At 43.7% G+C, this 25,520-nt stretch overlaps 1 protein-coding gene across 1 annotated transcript in view; it reads right to left on the bottom strand.

Moving 5' to 3' along the window:
- The window catches only part of LOC124798834 (cytochrome P450 6k1-like), a 60,927-nt gene that overhangs the window by 18,861 nt on the left and 16,546 nt on the right, over positions 1-25,520 (bottom strand). The window contains exons 3-5 of the mRNA XM_047262365.1: positions 18,626-18,888; positions 14,210-14,359; positions 2,039-2,247 (exon numbers count right to left, since the gene is read on the bottom strand). Coding sequence (XP_047118321.1) covers positions 2,039-2,247; positions 14,210-14,359; positions 18,626-18,888 — 622 coding nt within the window. The remainder of the gene's footprint in view (positions 1-2,038; positions 2,248-14,209; positions 14,360-18,625; positions 18,889-25,520) is intronic.

A 25,520-nucleotide genomic window follows, 5' to 3' on the forward strand; every position in this document is an offset into this window, starting at 1 on the left:
AAGAGGAAATTTGCAATTTCCTGCAGCAGAAATGATACGATGATGTCCAAACATCACCCTCTCTGACACAAAAGCGAGACTGAGAGTGCAGCACCTGTATCCTCCTGGGAAAATGACACATTTCATGATGGGCCATAGTTCTTACGCCACCTACTGGCACCAAACTGGGAGAAGACAAACTTCCCAATGAGTGACCGATTCTAGATAATATTTCCAAGGCAGATTCAAGAAAGTCTTCGGTATCACGACACCTCATCGCTCATCCTTTGTTCGACGCACTAAGACAGTCTGCGGTTAGTAACCAAAAATTCGCAGCATAGATGGCTGAAGTGAACAACCCCGGCAAGTGGACTGCTGAGAGAGTACGCTCGGCGAATATAACAGTAACATCATCAGAGCGGAAGCACAGTCTCACACCGCTGATCGGGCCAGGACCAGGATGATGCGGGCCAGCGTGCAGAAACAGGGATGGTTGCGGGAGTTCTCTCTACAAATGGGGAGACAACAGCAGGGACCAGGCTCAATCTATTGGAAGAATCGTAAGGAAATGTAATTCATCCACATAATGAGTGTCCTACAAAACACTTTTTTCGACCGATTCTTGAGTAATGCTCATCAATCTGGGACCCTTGCCGAATAATAGAAGAGAGAGACAAAATCCGAAACAGAGCGGAGCTTTTTGTCGTGGGATCGTGTAGTCGGTGCGAGAGCATTTAAACGGGGAGGCTCAACAAACTCCAGCGGCAGAAGCACTGCATCATGGCGACATTCACTACTGTAATTCCCAGAGAGTACATTCTGAGAACAGACAGGCATCATTTTACTTCCTTTCACAGACATCTCGTGAAATAACAACAACTAGAAAATCCGAGGAATTGAACCTTATACGGAGAATCACCAACAATCATTTCTCCCACACGCCATTCGTGAATGGAGCAGGGAAGAGTGTAAGTGATAGTGCTACCAGAAGTACTCTCCACCACACACCATCAGGTGGCCTGCAGAATCCAGCCGCAAATCTTGTCTGAAACTGGGTGAGCTCGTATTTTGTTCACTAAACGACAGTGCGGAATTGTATCGAATGTCCCCTGAACTCAGGCAACATGGCATCAACATGGGCGCCCATCTCAACGGCACTCTCCAGCGCCGTTGAGAGCAAGCTGAGTTTCGTAAGATCTCTCTTTGCAACATCCATGTTTATTTTTATAAAGGAGGCAACGGTGATGCTCCTTCGACACACAGGAGTCTTCCATGCAACTGGGGAACCAGGAGACAACATCAGAGGCAGATTTCACTACAACCTTCTCCGCAGACCCCAAGGAATCGGTATGGTGTGCCTACGGATCGATGAAGCGGCTTGTGGAATCTGGGATGCACAAAACTGTGGTTATTACTGTTGCATGTATGTTAACTGGGGACCTGGAAACGACGGAGAGGCTCCGTCCCCGCCGCAGCCGCACTGGTCCACCACCCCATGACGACCACCGCAGTCCACTTCACCCCTCCGCCGCCCCACACGGAACCCAGGGTTATTGTGCGGTTCGGCCCCCGGTGGAACCCCCCAGCGAACGTCTCACGCCAGACGAGTGTAACCCCTATGTTTACGTGGCAGAGTAATGGTGGTGTACGCGTACGTGGAGAACTTGTTTGCGCAGCAATCGCCGACATAGTGTAGCTGACGTGGAATAAGGGGAACCAGCCTGCATTCGCCGAGGCAGATGGAAAACCGCCTAAAAACCATCCACAGACTAGCCGGCTCACCGGACCTCGACAGAAGTCCGTCGGGCGGATTCGTGCCGGGGACCAGGCGCTCCTTCCCGCTCCGGAAAGCCGGGTGTTAGACCGCTCGGCTAATCGGGCAGGCTATTACTGTTTATAATGTAATTTTCCTAGGCGCGTACGGTATATATTGACGATCTTTGCAACGTGTATAAAAGTACAGTAAGATGGGGAAGATGAGTGCGAACGGATTGTCTTGCAGTGGTGCGCGAAATATGCTGGGTCCTGCGTCATTAACTGCTAGGGCTGCAGCACTCACCTGAGATGACCTTGTCGAGGTAGGGCATCCCCATGACGGCGTCGTACGTGAAGCGGCCGCCCGTCCTCTGCAGGGTTTCGTCCACCTCCTGGTGGAGCCGCCGCTGCACCTCCGGGTTGAGGGCCAGCTCGTACAGCGCGTAGCTCATCGTCGTCGACGACGTCTCGAAGCCCGCCGAGAAGAATAGCACGGCCTGAGATGCCAACTCGCTCTGCGACAGCTCTGCAAAGGAAAAGGCGAGTATATAGTGTGAGGTACGGTACCACAAACTAGTCAGGAAGAAATAATGTTCAAAGAAGCGGGATACTGAAGAGGAGTGAAGCGATGCGCCTGAAGTTTTCTGAGGCTATAGATACTGAGATAGTGAATAGCTCAGTAGGCGGTTCAGTTGAAGAGAAATGGATATCTCTAAAGATAGCAATCTCAGAAGTTGGAAAGAAAAATATACGTATAAGGAAGGTAACTGCGAAGAAATCATGGGTAACGAAAGAAATGCTTCAGTTGATCGACGAAAGAAGGAAGTACAAAAATGTACAGGGAAATTTAGGAATACTGAAATACAAATCATATAGGAATAAAATAAATACGAAGTGCAGGGAAAATAAGGAGAAATGAGTGCACGAAAAATGTGAATGAATCGAAAAAGAAATGATTGTCGGAAGGACTGACTCAGTATACAGGAAAGTCAAAACACTCTTCGGTGAAATTAAAAGCAAGGGCGGTAAGATTAAGAGCGCATGAAATTCCATTGTTAACTGCAGAGGTGAGAGCAGATGAGTGGAAAGGGTACACTGAAGGGGGAGAGCTTGTCTCATGACATGATGGAGGAAGAAACAGGACTCGACATGGAAAAGATAGGTCCAGTATTAAAATCAGAATTTAAAAGAGCTTAGGATAACTTAAGATCAGGTAAGGCAGAGGAGATAGATAACATTCTGTCGAAATTTCGAAAGTCATCGGAGGAAGTGGAATTTCTGGCCAATAGAAGTCTACTAGTTTCAAACATAGGCCTCAATTTGAGGAACAAACGTGTGAGAATGTACGTCTGGAGTACAGCATTGTTTGGTTCTGAAACATGGACTGTGGGAAAACCGGAACAGAAAAGAACGAAGCATTTGAGATGTAGTGCTACAGACAAATCTTGGAAATTAGGTCGACTGATAAGATAAGGAATGAGGAGGATATCCGTAGAACAGTGGGAGAACATGAAAGAAAGTCAAGGTAGTGAGATCCATCGGCGGTAGCAAAACACCTTAACAATGAGCACCCTCGATAGAAAGCATCAGAGACAGCTTTAATATATTGCAGTTACAAGAAAATGGTCGGCTGTTGGCAAATTTAGAGGAACGATGAATATTTTGCGCTTTCAGAGACTAACAGACACAAGTATCAAAAAAAATGGTTCAAATGCCTCTGAGCTCTATGGGACTTAACTTCTGAGGTCATCAGTCCCCTAGAACTTAGAACTACTTAAACCTAACTAACCTAAGGACATCACACACATCGATGCCCGAGGCAGGATTCGAACCTGCGACCGTAGCGGTCGCGCGGTTCCAGACTGTAGCGCCTAGAACCGCTCGGCCACCCCGGCCGGCAGAAGTATCAGGTGGGTATTTCTGTGCCCACTTTAGCTATGTTCTTGTGAAAAGCAGACAGCAACCTAATATCGTTAGTATTTATCAAGTTTCGTTTTGACTACGTGTTTCCAGTTTGTAATATATAATGTATGTAGGGAGCACATTTTCAAACGTGGATTAAACTTGTCATAAGAATTCGATTGGTTGCCATGGGTCGCGTATGCGGGTCATTATGTCAGTGAATGCTAAGTTCTGTTAAATCTTAGTAGATGCATCAGTTACACCACATGTGTAAGATTGTTTTTAGTTTTGCTTTGAGATGTACACATACATCCGCATGTCCTTTATTCGACAGCTGTATCGTTGGTGACACTGATGTACGTCTGTACGTAAAAAGGAATTACAATCTTTGAAACAAGAAACTAAAATAATATCTATCTGACTATTCTTTTTAATAAACTGCACAGTTTCATAATGTGTAAGAGAGCACCTCTACATGTACCATGATTACTCTGCAATTCAGACTTAAGTGTTTGGCAGAGGGTTCATAAAACCATCTTTAGACCATTTCTCAACTGTTCCACTCACTAAGTAAACATTTTCGTGAGCGGTCTGATTTCTTTTATTTTATTACAGTGGTCATTACTCCTTATGAAGGCGGAAGTTAGCAAAATAATTTGGTATTTGGAGGAGAAAGTTGGTTACTTCGCCGCTGCGGAAAACTATTTTGGTTTAGTGGTGACCAACCCAACTCGCTTACCACACATGTGCGACTCTCTCCTCTACTTCGTGACAATACAAAACGAGCTTCCGTTTTTTGAGCTTATTCGATGTCCTCTGTCAATCCTATCTGCTAGGAATCCCATACCGCGCATCAAAGTGCAGGCAGTCTCCTTAGTAGATTTTTTTGCATCTCCTAAGTTTTCTGCCACTAAAATACAATATTTGATTCGCGTGCTCCACAATATTTTCTGCGTGATGATTCCAATTTAAGTTAGTCCTGATCGTAGTTCCTGGGTATTTAGTTGATTCGACAATGTTTAAATTTTCTATGTTTTATTGTGTAACTGAAATTCAACGGAATTTTTTTAGTATTCATGTCGAGGACTTCAAACATTTTATTGTTTAGTGTCAGTACCACATCTCGTGTAAATAATTCTGAAATTCATTTGATCCTCTTGTCACTTTACTAAACGATAAAACACAGCATGATCTGCAGAGGATAAACCACTGTACTAAAAAAAGTACCTTAGACAGTCAGCAAAATGTCAGCATGTTGTCATACTTTTCTCTTAGAAAGTGTAAAGTAGTTGTTGAATTGGATTCGTTCCACATTGTAACAAGACTTCGCATATGAGCCATGGAATATGCTAATAACTGAATCTCAACACCTTTTGGCCACGCGGGGTAGCCGCGCCGTCTAAGGCATCTTGTCACGGTCCGTGAGGCTTCCCCCGTCGGACGTTCGAGTCCTCCCTCGGGCATGGGTGTGTGTGTCGTCCTTAGCATAAGTTAGTTTAAGTTAGATTACGTAGGGTGTAAGCTTAGGGACCGATGACCTCAGCAGTTTAGTCCCATAAGACGTTACCTAAAATTCCCAAATTTCAACACCTCTTGTAAATACTCCGACCGTCCGATCACCTAACCTCATAAATGCCGAATACTGCCACAATGCTTTGACGAACAAGCACGGGATTGAGGGTGCTTTGTTTAACCCATACATCGTACGACTTCTATGAAGTTCATCTCGCACGTCATCGAGTGAGACGTAAGATCCTTGTAGTAGCATCCCGAGACTTCAAGTGGCGACTGCGCGGTCATGTAGCAATAGGGGATCCAGACACTTTCGCTATCCTGTGGTTTCCGCGACACAAAGTGATGGGCAAGGATAATTCAGTCTACTGCAAACGTTTCTGATTCAGTTGCTCATGTGTCTCTGATCATGAAATAATTCCGGTAGATATCGCACAGGTGTCATCCATTCCAGTGACTGATCACCCTTCTCGTAGTCACAGAAATTGTACCGTGTCACCGACATTAATGCACTATATTACTCTTCTCTATGTTGAGGGTCGGCTGTCTGCCTACCGAGCGAGGTGGCGCAGTGGTTAGCACACTGGACTCGCATTCGGGAGGACGACGGTTCAATCCCGTCTCCAGCCATCCTGATTTAGGTTTTCCGTGATTTCGCTAAATCGTTTCAGGCAAATGCCGGGATGGTTCCTTTGAAAGGGCACGGCCGATTTCCTTCCTCGTCCTTCCCTAACCCGAGCTTGCGCTCCGTCTCTAATGCCCTTGTTGTCGACGGGACGTTAAACACTAACAACCACCACCACTTGTCTGCCTTTGTAGTGTGTCTCCTTGCATTTCATATCTGGTTGACTTCCACGTATACGAATGCATCTCCTGCAAACAACCTCAGAGAGTTACGCTCGGTTTCTGCAGGTCATCTATATGTGTTGTGGAACAGTGACAGTGCTACGACACTTCCGTAACGCCGGACGCCACCTACCTTCTGGCGACGCCTCTCCAGCAAAGATGTCGTACTGAATCAGATTTCAAATTCATTCTTAACTAGTCTCATAACTGTTCCGATATTCTGTAATCACCCCTTTTGTTTGTACTTATATGGATATGGTGACCTGCAGCCGTCTAGAACGAAATTAGAATTATATATTAATACCTTTAGCTGCTGACGGGCGTTGGTATATATCAACGGGGACAGGTGAAAATGTGTGCCCCGACCGGGACTCGAACCCGGGATATCCTGCTTACACGGAAGACGGTCTATCCATTTTTTTTTTTTTTTCATTTTGTTCGGTATTGATCGTTGCGTTTGGTCTGGCCAGACGTCACAAGACATTCGTTCAAGTTGATCGTTGATTCCTTTACTCTGTTTTTTATTACAGAGGTGCGAGCAGCCCTCTGCGAACTCGCTGAGCTACCGTGCTGGCATCCATCTGAACCACCGAGGGCACAGAGGATAGTGCGACTGCAGGGACTATCTCGCGCACGCCTCCCGCGAGACCCACATTCTCACCTTATATGTCCACACACTACACTCGTCGTGTCCCTACCCAACACACTCATTACTCGTGGAAGACATGCTTACCAAGTCCCGTAAGAGTTCGGGTAATATGTGTGCATCCGCACAGAAGAAGAAGTCATGGCTGGTATTGCCAGAACTGTATACTTATGTGGATATGGTGTCTGTTCTTTCGAACACATGTTACCCATATTACACATATTACCAGAACTGTTACGGGACTTGGTAAGAATGTTTTCCACGAGTAAGACCGGCCATGACCTCCTTCTTCTGTGCGGATGCACACATATTACCCGAACTCTTACAGGAATTGGTAACAATGTCTTCCACTACTAATGAGTGTGTTTGGTAGGATGGACACTACGAAAGTAGTGTGTGGACATTTAATGTGAGAATGTGGGTCTCGCGGTAGGCGTGCGCGAAAGAGTCCCTGCAGTCACAGTATCCTCTCTGCCCTCGGTGGCTCAGATGGATAGAGCGTTTACCATGTAAGCAGGACATCCCGGGTTCGAGTCCCGGTCGGGGCACACATCTTCACCTGTCCACGTTGATATGTATCAACGCCCGTCAGCAGCTGAAGATATTAATATATAATTCTAATTTCATATTGTTTGTGTTTCTCGCCACTTACTGTGACTCGGTCGAATACTACGTTTTGCGATGTCGGGTTTGAATCCATTTAGAGCAACGAGGGGGCAGTCAAATGAAAACTGCACAGCCGCCCCAACGAGACCGTGGTATGGTTCCATTCGAAGGCAATCATCACACGCGTTGTTATGAGATTTGTCCCAGAATGAAAGCATTCCATGGTCCTGCTGTGGCGGCTGTTCGGTTTTCATGTGACTGCCCCTTACATTCACCGCAGTAATAAAATGTATGTCAAGCCAACGAAATGATACAAATAATCAACAAGCCATTTTTATGTTGGTTTTCCAAATATTTGTTTATCGCTTCTGGCAAATACCACTTTTCTTAATTATTGACAAGAGATTTCAGGTCGATTCCGTATTCGTGGATTTCCGGAAGGCTTTTGACACTGTACCACACAAGCGGCTCGTAGTGAAATTGCGTGCTTACGGAATATCGTCTCAGTTATGTGACTGCATTTGTGATTTCCTCTCAGAGAGGTCACAGTTCGTAGTAATTGATGGATAGTCAAGAGTAAAACAGAAGTGATTTCAGGCTCTCCCCAAGGTAGTGATATAGGCCCTTTGCTGTTCTTTATCTATATAAACGATTTGGGAGACAATCTGAGCAGCCGTCTTCGGTTGTTTGCAGATGACGCTGTCGTTTATCGACAAATAAAGTCATCAGAAGATCAAAACAAACTGCAAAACGATTTAGAAAAGATATCTGAATGGTGCGAAAAGTGACAGTTGACCCTAAATAACGAAAAGTGTGGAGTCATCCCCATGAATGCTAAAAGGAATTCGTTAAACTTCGGTTACACGATAAATCTAAAGGCTGTAAATTCAACTAAATACGTAGGTACTACAATTACGAACAACTTAAATTGGAAAGACACATAGAAAATGTTGTGGGGAAAGCTAACCAAAGGCTGCGTTTTATTGGCAGGAAACTTATAAAATGTAACAGACTTACTAAGAAGACTGCCTACAGTACGCTTGTCCGTCTTCTTTTAGAATACTGCTGCGCGGTGTGGGATCCTTACCAGATAGGACTGACGGAGTACATCGAAAAAGTTCAAAGAAAGGCAGCACGTTTTGTTTTATCGCGAAATATGGTAGATAGTGTCAGACAAATGATACAGGATTTGGGCTGGATATCATTAAACGAAAGGCGTTTTTCGTTGCGACGTAATCTTCTCACGACATTCCAATCAATAACTTTCTCCTCCGAATGCGAAAATATTTTGTTGACACCGACGTACATAGGGAGGAACGATCACCACGAAAAAATAAGGGAAATCAGAGCTCGTTTGGAAAGATATAGGTGTTCATTCTTTACGCGCACTATACGAGATTGGAATAATAGAGAATTGTGAAGGTGGTTCGATGAACCCTCTGCCAGGCACTTAAATGTGATTTGCAGAGTATCCATGTAGATGTAGATCTAGATGTAGATTAAATCACATCCAGTTTCTTTTCCTACCGTGTCCAATTGAAGTACTGCTCCATCTTTAATACCCTTTCTTAAACATCAGTCGTGATCTCTCACATCGTGCCAATTTCTTAACGGCTCTTACAAACTTATTCCGTCTTTCTGTAACTGTGCTCAATATAAAGAAAGAAAAGTAACATTCGATATCGACCAGTACAAAGAGGGAACAATAAGAACAGAAGTGTAAGAAACAAGTGTTGCGAGCAGTGAGGGCGTCAAACAGGACCCAGTCTTTCTCCTATATTGCTCAACATGAACACTGCCTGATCAAGAGTGTAGCCGGCCGGAGTGGCCGAGCGGTTCTAGGCGCTTCAGTCTGGAACCGCGCGACCGCCACGGTCGCAGGTTCGAATCCTGCCTCGGGTATGGATGTGTGTGATGTCCGTAGGTAAGTTAGGTGTTAGGTGTAAGTAGTTCTAAGTTCTAGGGGACTGATGATCTCAGAAGTTAAGTCCCATAGTGTTCAGAGCCATTTTTGATCAAGAGTGTCCGGACACTACTGTGTAATGGGGAACTGACCACTAGATGTCACGAGAGGCACACCGGCCAATATAAAACATGGCAGGCAGCATTATGTTGTCAGTAGATTGGGTTGGTGAGGAGAGGTCACTGTGTTCGAACGTGGAGCAGTCACTGGGTGTTACCCGAGTAATGAACCTACTAACCCTTCTAACATTGCCCAAGTCGATTGTTGGTGGTGTCACTGAAGTGAAAATGCGAAGAAAGAACCACAGCTAAAAATGAATGAAAAACAATCTCGACCGTAATAAAATATTTATTTGGAACGGTTAACAGTTTAGGACAAAACGCGACCATCTTCAGACCGTTTATGCCATGATGGAAAGTGACGGCGATGAATGGTCTGAAGATGGTCACACTCGGACCGAAACCGATAACCCTTGTAAATAAATATTTTATTCCGGTCGAGACAGTTTTTAATCCATTTTAAAGTACTTTTGGCCAGACCGCTGTTTCTCCACGAGAAATGTTCTCAAAATTACATAACCACACCTAAACAAATACAAGTTAGCCGTTGAACATTCCGGAGGGCCATTATAAAAGAAACCTCATGAAAGCAGCAGAAGAAACCACTCGTCAGTTCGAAAGTTAAAAAGAATGGGGCACAGTGGTAGAGCAGCTCCTTATATCCCACATACACTATTGGCCATTAAAATTGCTACACCACGAAGATGACGCGCTACAGACGCGAAATTTAACCGACAGGAAGAAGATGCTGTGATATGCAAATTATTAGTTTTTCAGAGCATTCACACAAGGTTGGCACCTGTGGCGCCACATACAACGTGCCGACATCAGGAAAGTTTCCAACCGATTTCTCATACACAAACAGCAGTTGACCGGCATTGCCTGGTGAAACGTAGTTGTGATGCCTCGTGTGAGGAGGAGAAGTGGGTACGATCACGTTTCCGACTTTGATAAAGGTCGGATTGTAGCCTATCGCGATTGCGGTTTATCGTATCGCCACAATGGTGCTCGCATTGGTCAAGATCCAATGACTGTTAGCAAAATATGGAATCGGTGGGTTCAGGAGGGTAATACGAAACGCCGTGCTGGATCCCAACGGCGTCGTATCACTAGCAGTCGAGATGACAGGCATCTTGTCCGCATGGCTGTAACGGATCGTGCAGCCACGTCTCGATCTCTGACTCAACAGATGGGGACGTTTGCAAGACAACAACCATCTGCACGAACAGTTCGACGACGTTTGCAGCAGCATGGACTATCAGCTCGGAGACCATGGCTGCCGTTACCCTTGATGCTGCATCACAGACAGGAGCCCATGCGATGGTGTACTCGACGACGAACCAGGGTGCACGAATGGCAAAACGTCATTTTTTCGGATGAATCCAGGTTCTGTTTACAGCATTATGATGGTCTCATCCGTGTTTGCCAACATCGCGGTGAACGCACATTGGAAGCGTGTAATCGTCATCGCCATACTGGCGTATCACCCGGCGTGATGATATGGGGTGCCATTGGTTACACGTTTCGGTCACCTCTTGTTCGCTTGACGGTACTTTGAACAGTGGACGTTACATTTCAGATGAGTTAAGACCCGTGGCTGTACCCTTCATTCGATCCCCGCGAAACCCTACATTTCAGCAGGATAATGCAAGACCGCATGTTGCGGATCCTGTACGGGCCTTTCTGGATACAGAAAATGTTCGATTGCTGCCGGGGCCAGCACATTCTTCAGATCTCTCACAAATTGAAAACATCTGGTCAATGGTGGCCGAGCAACTGGCTCGTCACAATACGCCAGTCACTACTCTTGATGAACTGTGGTATCGTATTGAAGCTGCATGGGCAGCTGTACCTGTACACGCCATCCAAGCTCTGTTTTACTCAATGCCCAGGCGTATCAAGGCCGTTATTACGTCCAGTCGTGGTTTTTCTGGGTACTGATTTCTCAGGATCTATGCACCTAAGTTGCGTGAAAATGTAATCACATGTCAGTTCTAGTATAATATATTTGTCCAATGAATACCCGTTTATCATCTGCATTTCTTCTTGGTGTAGCAATTTTAATGGCCAGTAGTGTATTTCTGCAGTCAACACTAAGGAATGTTTCATTTGGTGTAAGGAGGGATGCCACTGGACAGTGGATGATTGAAATCGAGTGATTTGGAATGATAAATCACGCTGTGCCCTGTGGCAGTCCGATGGAAAGCTTAGTTTTTGGTGAAAGCCCGAAGAGTGTTACCTGCCATCATGTGTAGTGCCAAGAACGAAGCACGGAGGAGGTGGTTATATGGTATCGGGTTGTTTTTCGTAGTTGCAGTGCTATCGCAATATTGTGCTTAAGGAAAGGGTTAAGGTAAAAGGATATGAACACACTTTACAGAATTGTGTACTGCCTGTAAAACAGGAAGGGTTTGGAGACGATGATAGTTTGTATCAGGATGACGATGGACTTCTCATAAAGCAGCAATTCTGAGGCAATGCTTCATGGGTAATAACATTTCTCAAATGGAATAGTCTACCCATGGTCCCCATCGAAACTCAGTGGAACATCTTTGGGATGAATTAGAACGTCGACTTCGGTCCAGACCCCAGCATCCAACATTACTACTTTGTCTGGTTTCGGCTTTTGCGGAAGAATACACAGACATTCAGGCACCTCAATGAAAGTGTTTCCAGAAGAGTTCAAGCCATCGTAAACGGCAGTTGGACGCACCCCATATTAATGTCTTCTTCTAATAGGCGTCCAGATGCTTTTTATTTGATAGTGTATGTCCATTAAATAAAAGAAAAGTTCATAAGTGAGATTATTATTTGAGGTGAACGGCTGTCGACGATAAGACTCACTAATGACATTATTGTCATCTGTGGAAGCGCGGGAACATTATTGGACTAGCTGAATAGGATAAACAGCTACCGAAGCTAGACTGTGGCCCGAGAGAAAACGAAAGAAAGACGAAACTGTGGGGGAGAAGGTTGTGAACCATGTGGAGGAATTATGTAGTGTTGGAAGCAAATAATGCTTGACAGAAGATGAAAATGGATATTAGAAGGGGACTATCGCAGACGAGGAGACCATTCCTCGCTATAAAATGAACACCCGTATCAAACATAGGCCTTAACTTGAGAATTAAATACCTAAGCGTGTTCGTCTGGGGTGCAGCATTGTATGGAAGTGAATCATGAACTGTGGAGAAATCTGAAAAGAAGAGAATCGATGCGTTTTAGATGTGGAGTTACAATTGGATGTTGAAAATTAAGTAGTCTGATAAGATAAAAAAGCAGGTTCTCCGCAAAATCGACTGGGAAAGTAATGTACTAGAAGAGAGAATAGGGCGATAGGACATGTGTCAGGACATCAGAGAATAATTTCCATGGTGCTAGAGGAAGTGTAGGAGAAACGCAGATTAGAATACAGAGAATAAGTAATTGAAGAAATGGTGTGCAGGTCTACATTGAGATGAAGAGACTGAGACAAGAGAGAAAACGGTAGTGAGTTGAGTTGAGCCGGTCGCTGTGGTCGAGCGGTTCCAGGCGCTTCAGCGCGGCTCCTACGGTCGCAGTTTCGAATCCTGCCTCGGGGATGGATGTGTGTGATGTCCTTAGGTTAGTTAGGTTTAAGTAGTTCTAAGTCTAGGGTACTGATGACTTAAGATGTTAAGTCTCATAGTGCTTAGAACCATCTGAACCATTTCTAATGGGTTGCGACAAAACACTCGGAAGATTGATGACAGAATAATAAAAAAAAAATAGTGAATGTCCTTCTAGGACGTAGAAAAGAATGTGCACACACAATTGCCCAGGTAAGTCGTCAACGCACATAAGATTATTACACATTATGTGACCGCATGCCTAAAACCTGAATAACCACCGCTACAAGAGGTGCAGGAAGAGAGTCAGTGAGGTTCTGGAAGGTGCCGACAGGGATCTGGAGCCACACCGACTTCGTTCCGTGTCCAGCAGCGCTGGATTTCTCGGTTGAGGATCCGCGAACAGCCCGATCGAGATGATCCAACAGTTTCTGGATTGGGTTTGAATCTGGGGAGTATGGCGAACTCATCCTGGTGCTCTTTGCGTCATGCACGTACACTGTGTGCTGAGGAAAAACAAATTTATTATAGGGGTGGACATGGTCTCCAAAGGTAGATACTTTCTTGTGTTCACCCATTGTGCCTTCCAGAATGACGAGGGAACCCGGGGATGCAACGATGTTCCCCAGACCATAAAGCTCCCTCCTGTTTACAGGTTGTTTGCTTTCGCGTTGTACATGCCAACAACCATCCGCCTGATGCAACATACTACGTGGTTCATCAGAAAAGCCCACCTGTCGTCACTCAGTGGATGTCCAGTTGCAGCGTCTATTTACAACTTTCAGCCTTCGTAGCCGATGGACAGCAGTCAGCATGGGTGCATGAACCAGGTTCCTACTGCGGGGGCCTATATGCAGCAACGTTCGCAGAACGTTCGTTGACGAGAACCTGTTGGTAGACCCTTGGTTCATCTGGGCGGTCAGATGTTCAACAGTTGCACGTCTGTTCGTCCGTACACATCTCTGCAGCCGTCGTTCATCCCTGCCATCTATGGCCCGTGGTACACCACAGTTACTTCGGCGACGATTTTGGATAGTGTGTTTTCCGCGTCCCTCTGACATACTTGTATACCCTCCTCTGCTAGTGCTGCCACCTGGGGTCTGTTTGTGGATATTGACGTTGACGTCTAACATGGCCAGTGGTCATTTTAATGTCAATGGACCGTATGGTTGCGTCATCTCTGCTTGTGATTGTTTCGATCCAGTTTTTTCATAATACGTATTTATTGAAAGAAATTCAGATATGATTTATAAGTTAACAATAAAATACATATTTCATCATTATTGTTGCGGTGTATGCCGTTCACTTACTCCAGTTGCTGTCGTTGTCGTCATGGGCCTTTGCACTACCAGACTTCTCGTCATCCATGAAGCCTCTGTTCTTGAGCTGTATCAGCATGTGCATGAAGTCATTGCGCTCCACGTTGTTACTCTCCCGGTAGTTCACTGTATCCCTCACCATATCCTCGAAGTACTTGAGAACTTCCTTTCTGCCTACAATCGCCCTGAAAGATGAGGTAGACAGCAAACAACGAAATTAGTAACGTTGTGATAAAAGTTGGTAGCATTTTGATAAAGTTGTGAAGAATGGAAGACACTAACGCCATTTGTAGCTATAAAATAGTAGCAAAGTTTTCACTTTTAATTCTATGCACTGCAATGGGGTGGTTCTAGATGAAAGGTGGATCGTGACAAATAAATAAAAACACCTACAGCCGACCTTATGATTTTATTTTATTTTGTCGCTACCAGTTTCAACAACTGAGTACGTCATCTTCAGGCACTGAAGCGTTGAAACTGGTAGCGACAAAATAAAATAAAATAAAATCATAAGGACGGCTGTAGGTGTTTTTATTTGTTTGTCACGATAGTAAATGGCCGTCGCCCCAGAGACCTCCTGCTAAAGGGATGGACATACGAAAGCTTTCCTCGGATAGTCCCCCAGTGCTAACAGAACAACTACATAAAACACTTGGGTGCACATTCAATGAAACGGATATTATTATTCCCATAGTGCAAACATGATGCATCCACGTGGATACTAAGACATAGTATTGTTGTCCTTTTGAAGGGAAACAGACTTAATCGTAAATGTATGATCTATTCTTAACAGTTTCTGAGATACAGCTGGTTAAAACTGCCATGTACATGATTTACGCCAGTGATGTTAAAGACACTAATGTACTTCGTTAATAGTTTCTTTTTAGCCATCGTTAGGAAATGCGACATTAGTCTACAGTGTGCTATGTTGCTAATCGATCCTGATAAATTGCAGATGGTCCGTGCATCTGGCTTTTATAAGAATGCGCAGTTTAAGGGCCGCAGTAGCAAGGAACTCAATTTTGGCCAACTGCACGTTCACTGATTATTATTATTATTATTATTATTATTATTATATTATTTAAATCTTAAACAAATACCTGTGACCTGTATTCGTGATCAGCTGCCGTTCTGTTTGCCTGATAAGAAGCTATTCTATTCTAATACTCATAGAAACTGCAAAACTGCAACTGAAACTTTATTCCGTAGAAGTAGAAGAGACCATTTATGTAGTGAAATACATTGCCTAGTTTCAAGATAAAAGTAGTGTTATTTTTTTAAAATTGGGAATTGTAATTGTGAAATTAGATTTTTTAAAGTACCACGGAGAAAAACGTCGGCGGAGATACTCTTAACTGCTCAGTGTTATTTAACCAACAGTAAATTGGAAAGACCGATTTAACCAAAATATTTATCAAAACCATTCTCTAAATTAATGGACCAATTCATACATGAGAAATCAATTACATGAAATTCGTAAGTTTTATGTATCAAGATTAAACGATATAATAGCGGTCACTAGCATGTTTTGTTCACTGCGGGCTACTTCATAGCATATCTTCAGTGTATTGAATTTCACGCTCATTTTTCGTCAGTGTAGATGTGGTCCACGCTGATGAACCACCTCACTGCAAAATGATAACGGGCGGATTTCCTAAGGTCGAAGTGGCCCTTGGAAGCTTGTCAACGGACTGCGGGGTTTACTCAAGGATCTGTTTTTCGTCCACGGTTGGAGACACAGGGTGCTATAAAGGAGTGCCTGAGGATGCAAACTCACTTTTATCTCCATTAGAGAGTTACTTAGCGGTTTCGTGTAGTCAAAAGACCGTAGAAAGAGGTTTCCGTTAATAACAAAACACAGCGACTAAGACGAAACAAAACTGCGTTTGGGCAGTTTATACGTTCATCACCATTTCTAGCCTCCAGGAACGTTTACACGAAGAGAGGGTTTAACTTTTGCGCTTCTTCAGAAAAAAAGGTTTAAAACACGGAGCTCGTTGCGCTTCTTCAGAAAAAAAAGGTTTAAAACACGGAGCTCGTATTCAGAAGGAATTCCCGTGTGACAGTAAAACGTACAACCCAAAAATTTGAAGGCTGTATCAGAATCATGTATACCAGAGGAAGCAAAGCTGTTACTCTGATTCAATAACACTGATTAGTTTCATGATTAGTGAGAGTAAATCTGCACAAATAGTATGGATAAGCCACAAGAACATGTCAAACTGATTCTCTCTCGCCGAAAAACATCAAAACACCCACAAAAATTTATCACAAATGTCAACGCAGAGGAAATATGTGGCAGTATTACACTTGTTACATCTTCCACGAGACTTATCTTCTAAAATTTTTTAAATACTGTTGGAGTACCGCAATATTATATAAACACCAAATAATATGTTACGTTCTGTGTTCCAATTTATGTTATCTTTTCTTTGATAATTATGTGAAAAATGGGTTTTTGGAAACACCCCATGAATTTTTTTAATACACACCTTGAATATTGAGTAGCGTAGATTTCTGGGACGTTTAAGGCGAGAACATGAAATGTTATTGAATACAGACGGATAGAAGTTACATAGATCGGAAGACATCTAGATTGGCTGTGTGTCGGCTCCGGGATTCCTGTTTGGATTCCGTGAGGCTTGCATGAAAATTTGGTTAAATTTCCACATTTAAATTACGACCTAGGATTTCAACTCAAAGGACTATGAACAAATACAATCAATCAACTACAATTATTCAGAATCTTGTGACAAAAGTCGAAAGAAAAAGGTACTGTCATGAAAAAAAATCTGACGGGGATTACGAAGAGCTGTTAAATATTTTATAAAATGCATGATAGAAATTATGCCCCTAGTTATCACTACCAGTTTTCTTTAATAACGGTCATAACTGTATAAAAGTTCTTGTATTATTTATGTGTCATGTCATACCTACATAGCAGTGGTATTAATAGTGTCCCAACAGAACTTCAGAACGTTAAAAGAACTAACAGGCATCGGTACTCAAGGGGTAGTGAATCAGACGTGAAAGCCGCATCTGACACACCACCTGTTGAGCACCGATACCTGTTTGTTCTTTTAATATCCTGCAGTTCTGTTGGGGCTGTATTAATAATAAAGGACAGATGGGTGCCACGCGTTTTTGTAAAAAACAAAAAAAATTAGTAGCTTCTCCGTTAATAAAGACATGTCCATGTACATAAACAGACATATGAGATTATCTATGAGCTAAGTATTTTTGTTTCAGAGATCCCGATTCAACGCTTTCCAAATTGTACAACGATTTGACAGAGAGAGGATATTTCACAATTTCGTAGTGACGCACACACGAATCCGCTTATGCGGACATGATACCTTTCGCTGATATCAGTGAAAATTTAAGAATCTGAGGTTTCATAGAGAGCTCCAAGATTTTTTCCTGCCTGTTATTAATATTTAAGATCCCTTTCAAGTATAGTAACAGTTCTCATCAGCTTCAAATAGTTCTGCATCGACACAGAACAGAAAGCTCTGTTGTTGTAATTCAGGGTTACCCACAAGTACCTCCACGGTTTCAGAAGACGACTGTGCGAAAACTCCTTCAAAGCAAACACCAGACACATACCTGCGGATAGAACACCCCTCCAAGTTCATATTCATAATTTTTGCCATGGCGATGTTGTACTAGGGAGCAAGCATGTTAGAGTACGTAGTTAAATCATCTACTCCATATTTCGGTTTCGAGCTCTCACCTGCAGACAGGCAACCCAATGAAAAGATTTCTGGAAGCAGCACGCACTCGCGCCTTCCCAAGGGATTTGTATCGACGTCTTCAATGAATAACATGCACGTATTGACGCTTGCCGTGTCACAAGCGGTGCCCATACTGAGCACCTGCGATGTGCCTTATAAACTGGAGAGATACTCTATCCACTGCTAAGTGTCAATTTCCAATATATCCTCTAATTTTCGCGTTGTAGTCTTCTGAAACCCCAGAGTACTTATGAATAACGCTCTATATCGACAGAAAATGGACTGATGTGGAGAAAATACATAGAATTGTATGTTTATGAACGACATGACGTAAACACTAAGGGATATATTCCGGGCAAAATGGCCGAACACAAACTAAAGTTAAAAAATGACGAAATTCCTCCAGCTGTATTAAGGTGTTGGTTTTATTGGCAACTACTAATATTAGACACATACGGTTGCTGTCAACAAGGATGGGCCTGAAGACGATCTTGAAACAACATCAAAACTAGTTACCAATAAAACCAACACTTTAATACAGCTGGAGGAATTACGTCATTTTTAACATATATTGTACTAGCTGACGTCCCAAGTCAGCAGTTTCAATTATGGATATACCAAGAACAAACTAAAGTGGATCATTGTTTTACATTTTGTAGACGTCTTCAGATAGCAACGGCTTTCAGAGTGTCTTGCAATAACGCTGCTATTACTCACCTGAAGAGTTTCGCAGTAGGTGGATGGACAGCAAGTAACAGCTGTTCCACCCTGTCCGATGTGTAGAACTCGAACAGTTTGCGGCCCCACACCCGAAACTCAGCGTCCGGATCGCGCTGGCAGTTGCACTTGACGCCAAAGGCGACGCTCCCGATGACATCTATCGTGAACCTAGCCGAAACGTCGCGAATCTCTACAACTTTCTCGCTCCTCGCTGCATCATCCAGGACTTCCACCATCTCACGGCCGCATCTGTCTATCGTCTGCAAGCGGCAAATGTACAACCATATGAAGCTCTACATTTCATGACGTGGTAAATGACATATGTACAAAGACGTCCAGAAGTAAATTTACAGTCGAATGACAGTTCCAACGTGCAATCATATCAAGCTCTCCTTTTATTTTCGTGGTAAATGACATGTGCAAAAATGTTCAGGAATAAATTTGGCTTCGAGTGACTGGTTCGAGAGGAACGAACTATAGGAACAGGTCAAAGCAAGAATATTTAGTACGCTAATGAGCAACTCAGTTACATGTTGGTATTGTTTTGGAGAAAGGATGCTCCTGCCACAAATGCGATTGGAATAGTTCCGGATCACGTAACCAGGACGTCGACAAATGTTTTGGCCATCGGTGTGTCAGCGGAGCACAGAATAAGTTAGATAGTTGACAATGGACAGGTCGCGAATACCCGTTGTGTGGGACACTGTATCTCCGGGGACATTTTAAGCACTGGGCTTTAAATGTGTGACTGTGATAAGTGTGTATCTTGCATACTTTGATTCCGGGAAAACTCACGCTGTCAGAGGCAATCACGATGGCCGACAAAGTCTTGAAGAGGTATTCTGGTATGGAGGATGTTTATACGGTACGAAGCGAACACATGTTAGTGTGCCATTGTCCCTCAACAGCGAATTTTGTTGGGTTCTACTGTTGTATCGTGCTCATCCGTCTTTTCGCCCACAACGTCTGCAGATAACGGAGGGCGCAGTCGCTCTCGAATTGTATCAAAATAATTTAAGAAACTTGAGCATCAGTTGTGTCGTAGGACTGATAATTAAACAATAGAACAGCTCATTACAAGAATATGTCTTCCCTGAGGTGTATAACAGAGAAGGGGCGCGTTGAAGACGATAGCTAAGTGCTTAACGTCCCGTTAACTACGAGGGCATTAGAGAAAGAGCTTAGCTGATAGTGGGGCGGAATAGTTGCAGCGACCACTGTTACGGCCACTAAGGTGCAACACACTCTCTATTAAACAGAAAATATGGATAAACTGTAATCAGCATGAAACACAACAAAAGTGCCTAATAATTTTTTCGCATAATTTATTCTTCAACCATAATGTAGCTTTGATGTAATTTCTGTCAAAGGTACCTTTTATTATTTCATTGTTGTTGTTGTTGTGGTCTTCAGTCCTGAGACTGGTTTGATGCAGCTCTCCATGCTACTCTATCCTGTGCAAGCTGCTTCGTCACCCAGTAACTACTGCAACCTAAATCCTTCTGAATCTGCTTAGTGCATTCATCTCTTGGTCTCCCTCTGCGATTTTTACCCTCCACGCTGCCCTCCAATACTAAATTGGTGATCCCTTGATGCCTCAGAACATGTCCTACCAACCGATCCCTTCTACTAGTCAAGTTGAGCCACAAATTTCTCTTCTCCCCAATCCTATTCAATACCTCCTCATTAGTTATGTGATCTACCCATCTAATTTTCAGCATTCTTCTGTAGCACCACATCTCAAAAGCTTCTATTCTCTTACTGTCCAAACTATTTATCGTCCATGTTTCACTTCCATACATGGCTACACTCCATACAAATACTTTCAGAAACGACTTCCTGACATTTAAATCTATACTCCACGTTAACAAATTTCTCTTCTTCAGAAACGCTTTCCTTGCCATTGCCAGTCTACATTTTATATCCTCTCTACTTCGACCATCATCAGTTATTTTGCTCCCCAAATAGCAAAACTCCTTTACTACTTCAAGTGCCTCATTTCCTAATCTAATTCCCTCAGCATCACCTGACTTAATTCGACTGCATTCCATTATCCTCGTTTTACTTTTGTTGATGTTCATCTTATATCCTCCTTTCAAGACACTGTCCATTCCATTCAACTGCTCTTCCAAGTCCTTTGCTGTCTCTGACAGAATTACAATGTCATCGGCGAACCTCAATGTTTTTATTTCTTCTCCATGGATTTTAATACCTACTCCGAATTTTCCTTTTGTTTCCTTCATTGCTTGCTCAATATAGAGATTGAATAACATTGGGGAGAGGCTACAACCCTGTCTCACTCCCTTCCCAACCACTGCTTCCCTTTCATGTCCTTCGACTCTTATAACTGCCATCTGGTTTCTGTACAAGTTGTAAATAGCCTTTCGCTCCCTGTATTTTACCCCTGCCACCTTCAGAATTTGAAAGAGAGTATTCCAGTCAACATTGTCAAAAGCTTTCTCTAAGTCTACAAATGCTAGAAACGTAGGTTTGCCTTTCCTTAATCTAGCTTCTAAGATAAGTCGTAGGGTCAATATTGCCTCACGTGTTCCTACATTTCTATGGAATCCACACTGATCTTCCCCGAGGTCGGCTTCTACTAGTTTTTACATTCGTCTGTAAAGAATTCGTGTTAGTATTTTGCAGCCGTGACTTATTAAACTGATAGTTCGGTAATTTTCACATCTGTCAACACCTGCTTTCTTTGGGATTGGAATTATTATATTCTTCTTGAAGTCTGAGGGTATTTCGCCTGTCTCATACATCTTGCTCACCAGATGGTAGAGTTTTGGCAGGACTGGCTCTCCCAAGGCTGTCAGTAGCTCTAATGGAATGTTGTCTACTCCCGGAGCCTTGTTTCGACTCGGGTCTCTCAGTGCTCTGTCAAACTCTTCACGCAGTATCATATCTCCCATTTCGTCTTCATCTACATCCTCTTCCATTTCCATAATATTGTCCTCAAGTACATCGCCATTGTATAGACCCTCTATATACTCCTTCCACCTTTCTGCTTTCCCTTCTTTGCTTAGAACTGGGTTTCCATCTGAGCTCTTGATGTTCATACAAGTGGTTCTCTTTTCTCCAAAGGTCTCTTTAATTTTGCTGTAGGCAGTATCTATCTTACCCCTGGTGAGACAAACCTCTGCATCCTTACATTTGTCCTCTAGCCATCCCTGCTTAGCCATTTTGCACCTTCCTGTCGATCTCATTTTTGAGACGTTTTATTCCCTTTTGCCTGCTTCATTTACTGCATTTTTATATTTTCTCCTTTGATCAATTAAGTTCAATATTTCTTCTGTTACCCAAGGATTTCTACTAGCCCTTGTCTTTTTACCTACTTGATCCTCTGCTGCCTTCACTACTTCATCCCTCAAAGCTACCCATTCTTCTTCTACTGTATTTCTTTCCCACATTCCTGTCAATTGTTCCCTTATGCTCTCCTTGAAACTCTGTACAACCTCTGATTCTTTCAGTTTATCCAGGTCCCATATCCTTAAATTCCCACCTTTTTGCAGTTTCTTCAGTTTTAATCTACAGTTCATAACCAATAGACTGTGGTCAGAGTGCACATCTGCCCCTGGAAACGTCTTACAATTTAATACCTGGTTCCTAAATCTGTCTTACCATTATATAATCTATCTGAAACTTGTCAGTATCTCCAGGCTTCTTCCATGTATACAACCTTCTTTTATGATTCTTGAACCAAGTGTTAGCTATCATTAAGTTGTGCTCTGTGCAAAATTCTGCCACACGGCTTCCTCTTTCATTTCTTCCCCCCAATCCATATTCACCTACTACGTTTCCTTCTCTTCCTTTTCCTACTACCGAATTCCAGTCACCCATGACTATTAAATTTTCGTCTCCCTTGACTACCTGAATAATTTCTTTTATTTCATCATACATTTCTTCAATTTCTTCGTCATCTGCAGAGCTAGTTGGCATATAAACTTGTACTACTGTGGCAGGCGTGGGCTTCGTATCTATCTTGGCCACAATAATGCGTTCACTATGCTGTTTATAGTAGCTTACCCGCACTCCTATTTTTTATTCATTATTAAACCTACCCCTGCATTCCCCCGTTTTGATTTTGTATTGATAACCCTGTATTCGCCTGACCAAAAGTCTTGTTCCTCCTGCCACCTAATTTCACTAATTCCCACTATATCTAACTTTAACCTATCCATTCCCCTTTTTAAATTTTCTAACCTACCTGCCCGATTAAGGGATCTGACATTCCACGCCAGTTTTCTTTCTTTTGATAACGACGTCCTCCTGAGTAGCCCTGCCCGGAGATCCGAATGGGGGACTATTTTACCTCCGGAATATTTTACCCAAGAGGACGCCATCATCATTTAACCATACAGTAAAGCTGCATGCCCTCGGGAAAAATTACGGCTGTAGTTTCCCCTTGCTTTCAGCCGTTCGCAGTACCAGCACAGCAAGGCCGTTTTGGTTAGTGTTACAAGGCCAGACCAGTCAATCATCCAGACTGTTGCCCCTGCAACTACTGAAAAGGCTGCTGCCCCTCTTCAGGAACCACACGTTTGTTGACCTCTCAACAGATACCCCTTCGTTGTGGTTGCACCTACGGTACGGCTATCTGTATCGCTGAGGCACGCAAGCCTCCCCACCAACGGCAAGGTCCATGGTTCATGGGGGGGGGGGGGGGTTATTTCATTAACGTTGTCATATAGTTAAATGTCAAAGAATTATCTCCAACGAACTGATTAAAAAAGAGTATTGTAATTAAGATGTAGCACAAACGCTGGCCTGGTCAGGAAAGTTTGCGACTAAACAGAGCCAAAGAACACGTTTGAAGTGAGGAGTAGTGTCGCTGGGTGCGTTTTGCGCGGAGTCGGTCAGAAGTAGTCGGCGGTGAGAGATGCTAGCGACTTGCGGTCAAGTGCAGACGTGGTGCGCCGGAATGTAAGGAATAAACTGCAAGATTTTAATACACACATCAAAAAAAGTTTTGCATCACCTCGGTTCCGAGAGTTCCGGAACCTGTACAGAAAATTGGAATAGAGATCAACATAAACGTCATTTCCGCCCATTTTATTTCTCATGAAAACCACACATTGCACGGTGCACCACCATACAGCGAGACGTTCAGAGGTGGTGGTCTAGATTGCTGTACATACCGATACCTCTAATACCCAGTAGCACATCCTCTTGCATTGATGCATGCCTGTATCCGTCGTGGCATACTATCCATAAGTTCATAAAGGCACTGTTGGTCCAGATTGTCCCACTGCCCTACGTTGATTCGGCGTAGATTCCTCAGAGTGGTTGGTGGCTCACGTCGTCCATAAACAGCCCTTTTCAATCTATCCCAGGCATGTTCGATAGGGTTCATGTCTGGATAACATGCTGGCCACTCTAGTCGAGCGATGTCGTTATCCTGAAAGAAGTCAGTCGCAAGATGTGAACGATAGAGGTGCGAATTGTCGTCCATGAAGACGAATGTTTCGCCAATATGCTGCCGATATGATTGCACTATTGGTCGAAGGATGGCACTCACGTATCGTGTAAGGCGTTCAGCCTGACCGGGTTACCTCCAAACACGTCTCCGACGATTTTCTGGTTGAAGGCATATGCGACACTCATCGGTGACGAGAATGTGATGCCAATCCTCAGCCGTCCACTCGGTATGTTGTTGGGCCCATCTGCACCGCGCTGCATGGTGTCATGGTTACAAAGATGGACCTTGCCGTGGACGTCGGGAGTGAAGCTGCGCATCATGCAGCCTATTGCGCACAGTTTGAGCCGTAACACGACGTCCTGTGGCTGCACGAAAAGCATTATTCAACATGGTGGCGTTGGTGTCAGGGTTCGTCCGAGCCGTAATCCGTAGGTAGCGGTCATCCACTGCAGCAGTAGTCCTTGGGCGGCCTGAGCGAGGCATGTCATCGACAGTTCCTGTCTCTCTGTATGTCCTTCATGTCCGAACAACATCACTTTGGTTCACTCCGAGACGCCTGGACATTTTCCTTGTTGAAAGCCCTTCCTGGCACAAAGTAACAATTTCGGACGTGATCGAACCGCAGTATTGACCGTCTAGGCATGGATGAACTACAGACAACACGAGCCGTATACCTTCCTCCGGGTGGAATGACTGGAACTGACCGGCTGTGGGACCCCCTCCGTCTAATAGGCGCTGCTCATGAATGGTTGCTTACATCTTTGGGCGGGTTTAGTGATATCTCTGAACAGTCAAAGGGACTGTGTCTGTGATACAATATCCACAGTCAACGTCTATCTTCAGAAGTTCTGGGAACTGGGGTGATGCAATTTTTTTTTTTATCTTCGTATATATACAGGCATAAAAATGGTTCAAATGGCTCTGAGCACTATGGGACTTAACATCCGAGGTCATCAGTCCCCTAGAACTTAGAACTACTTAAACCTACTAACCTAAGGACATCCATGCCCGAGGCAGGATTCGAACCTGCGACTGTAGCGGTCGCGCCATTCCAGACTGTAGTGCCTAGAACCGCTCGGCCACTCCGGCCGGCAGCCAGGCATATTCTATGATTTTAAATGGGAACGGTAGATGTTCATCAGGAGGAATTAATACTGAAGAAGAGTTCTGTGGCCTCAGACTTGTTACATTGAGCGACGATAAAGGGAGGCCATACATTGTCGACTAATAATGCCTTAAATCGTGTAGCACCAACACATCAAAGTCAGATCTGACCACATTCATCTTTAGATTGTTCAAGGCCAGCCAGCCTAGTAGATTTTCTTAACTCAATAACAAAGTGTTTAGTGCAGAAACTGCTGTAGTATAAATGAACTTTACGTCAATCTTTTACTTAACAGAGTCCTATCCTATCACTAATATTGATGTGAGAATACCAGTAGTGAAAGAATAGTAAAATACTGAAAGTAA

The sequence above is a fragment of the Schistocerca piceifrons genome, chromosome 5 (assembly GCF_021461385.2).
Source record: "Schistocerca piceifrons isolate TAMUIC-IGC-003096 chromosome 5, iqSchPice1.1, whole genome shotgun sequence".
In the NCBI taxonomy this organism is placed as follows: domain Eukaryota; kingdom Metazoa; phylum Arthropoda; class Insecta; order Orthoptera; family Acrididae; genus Schistocerca; species Schistocerca piceifrons.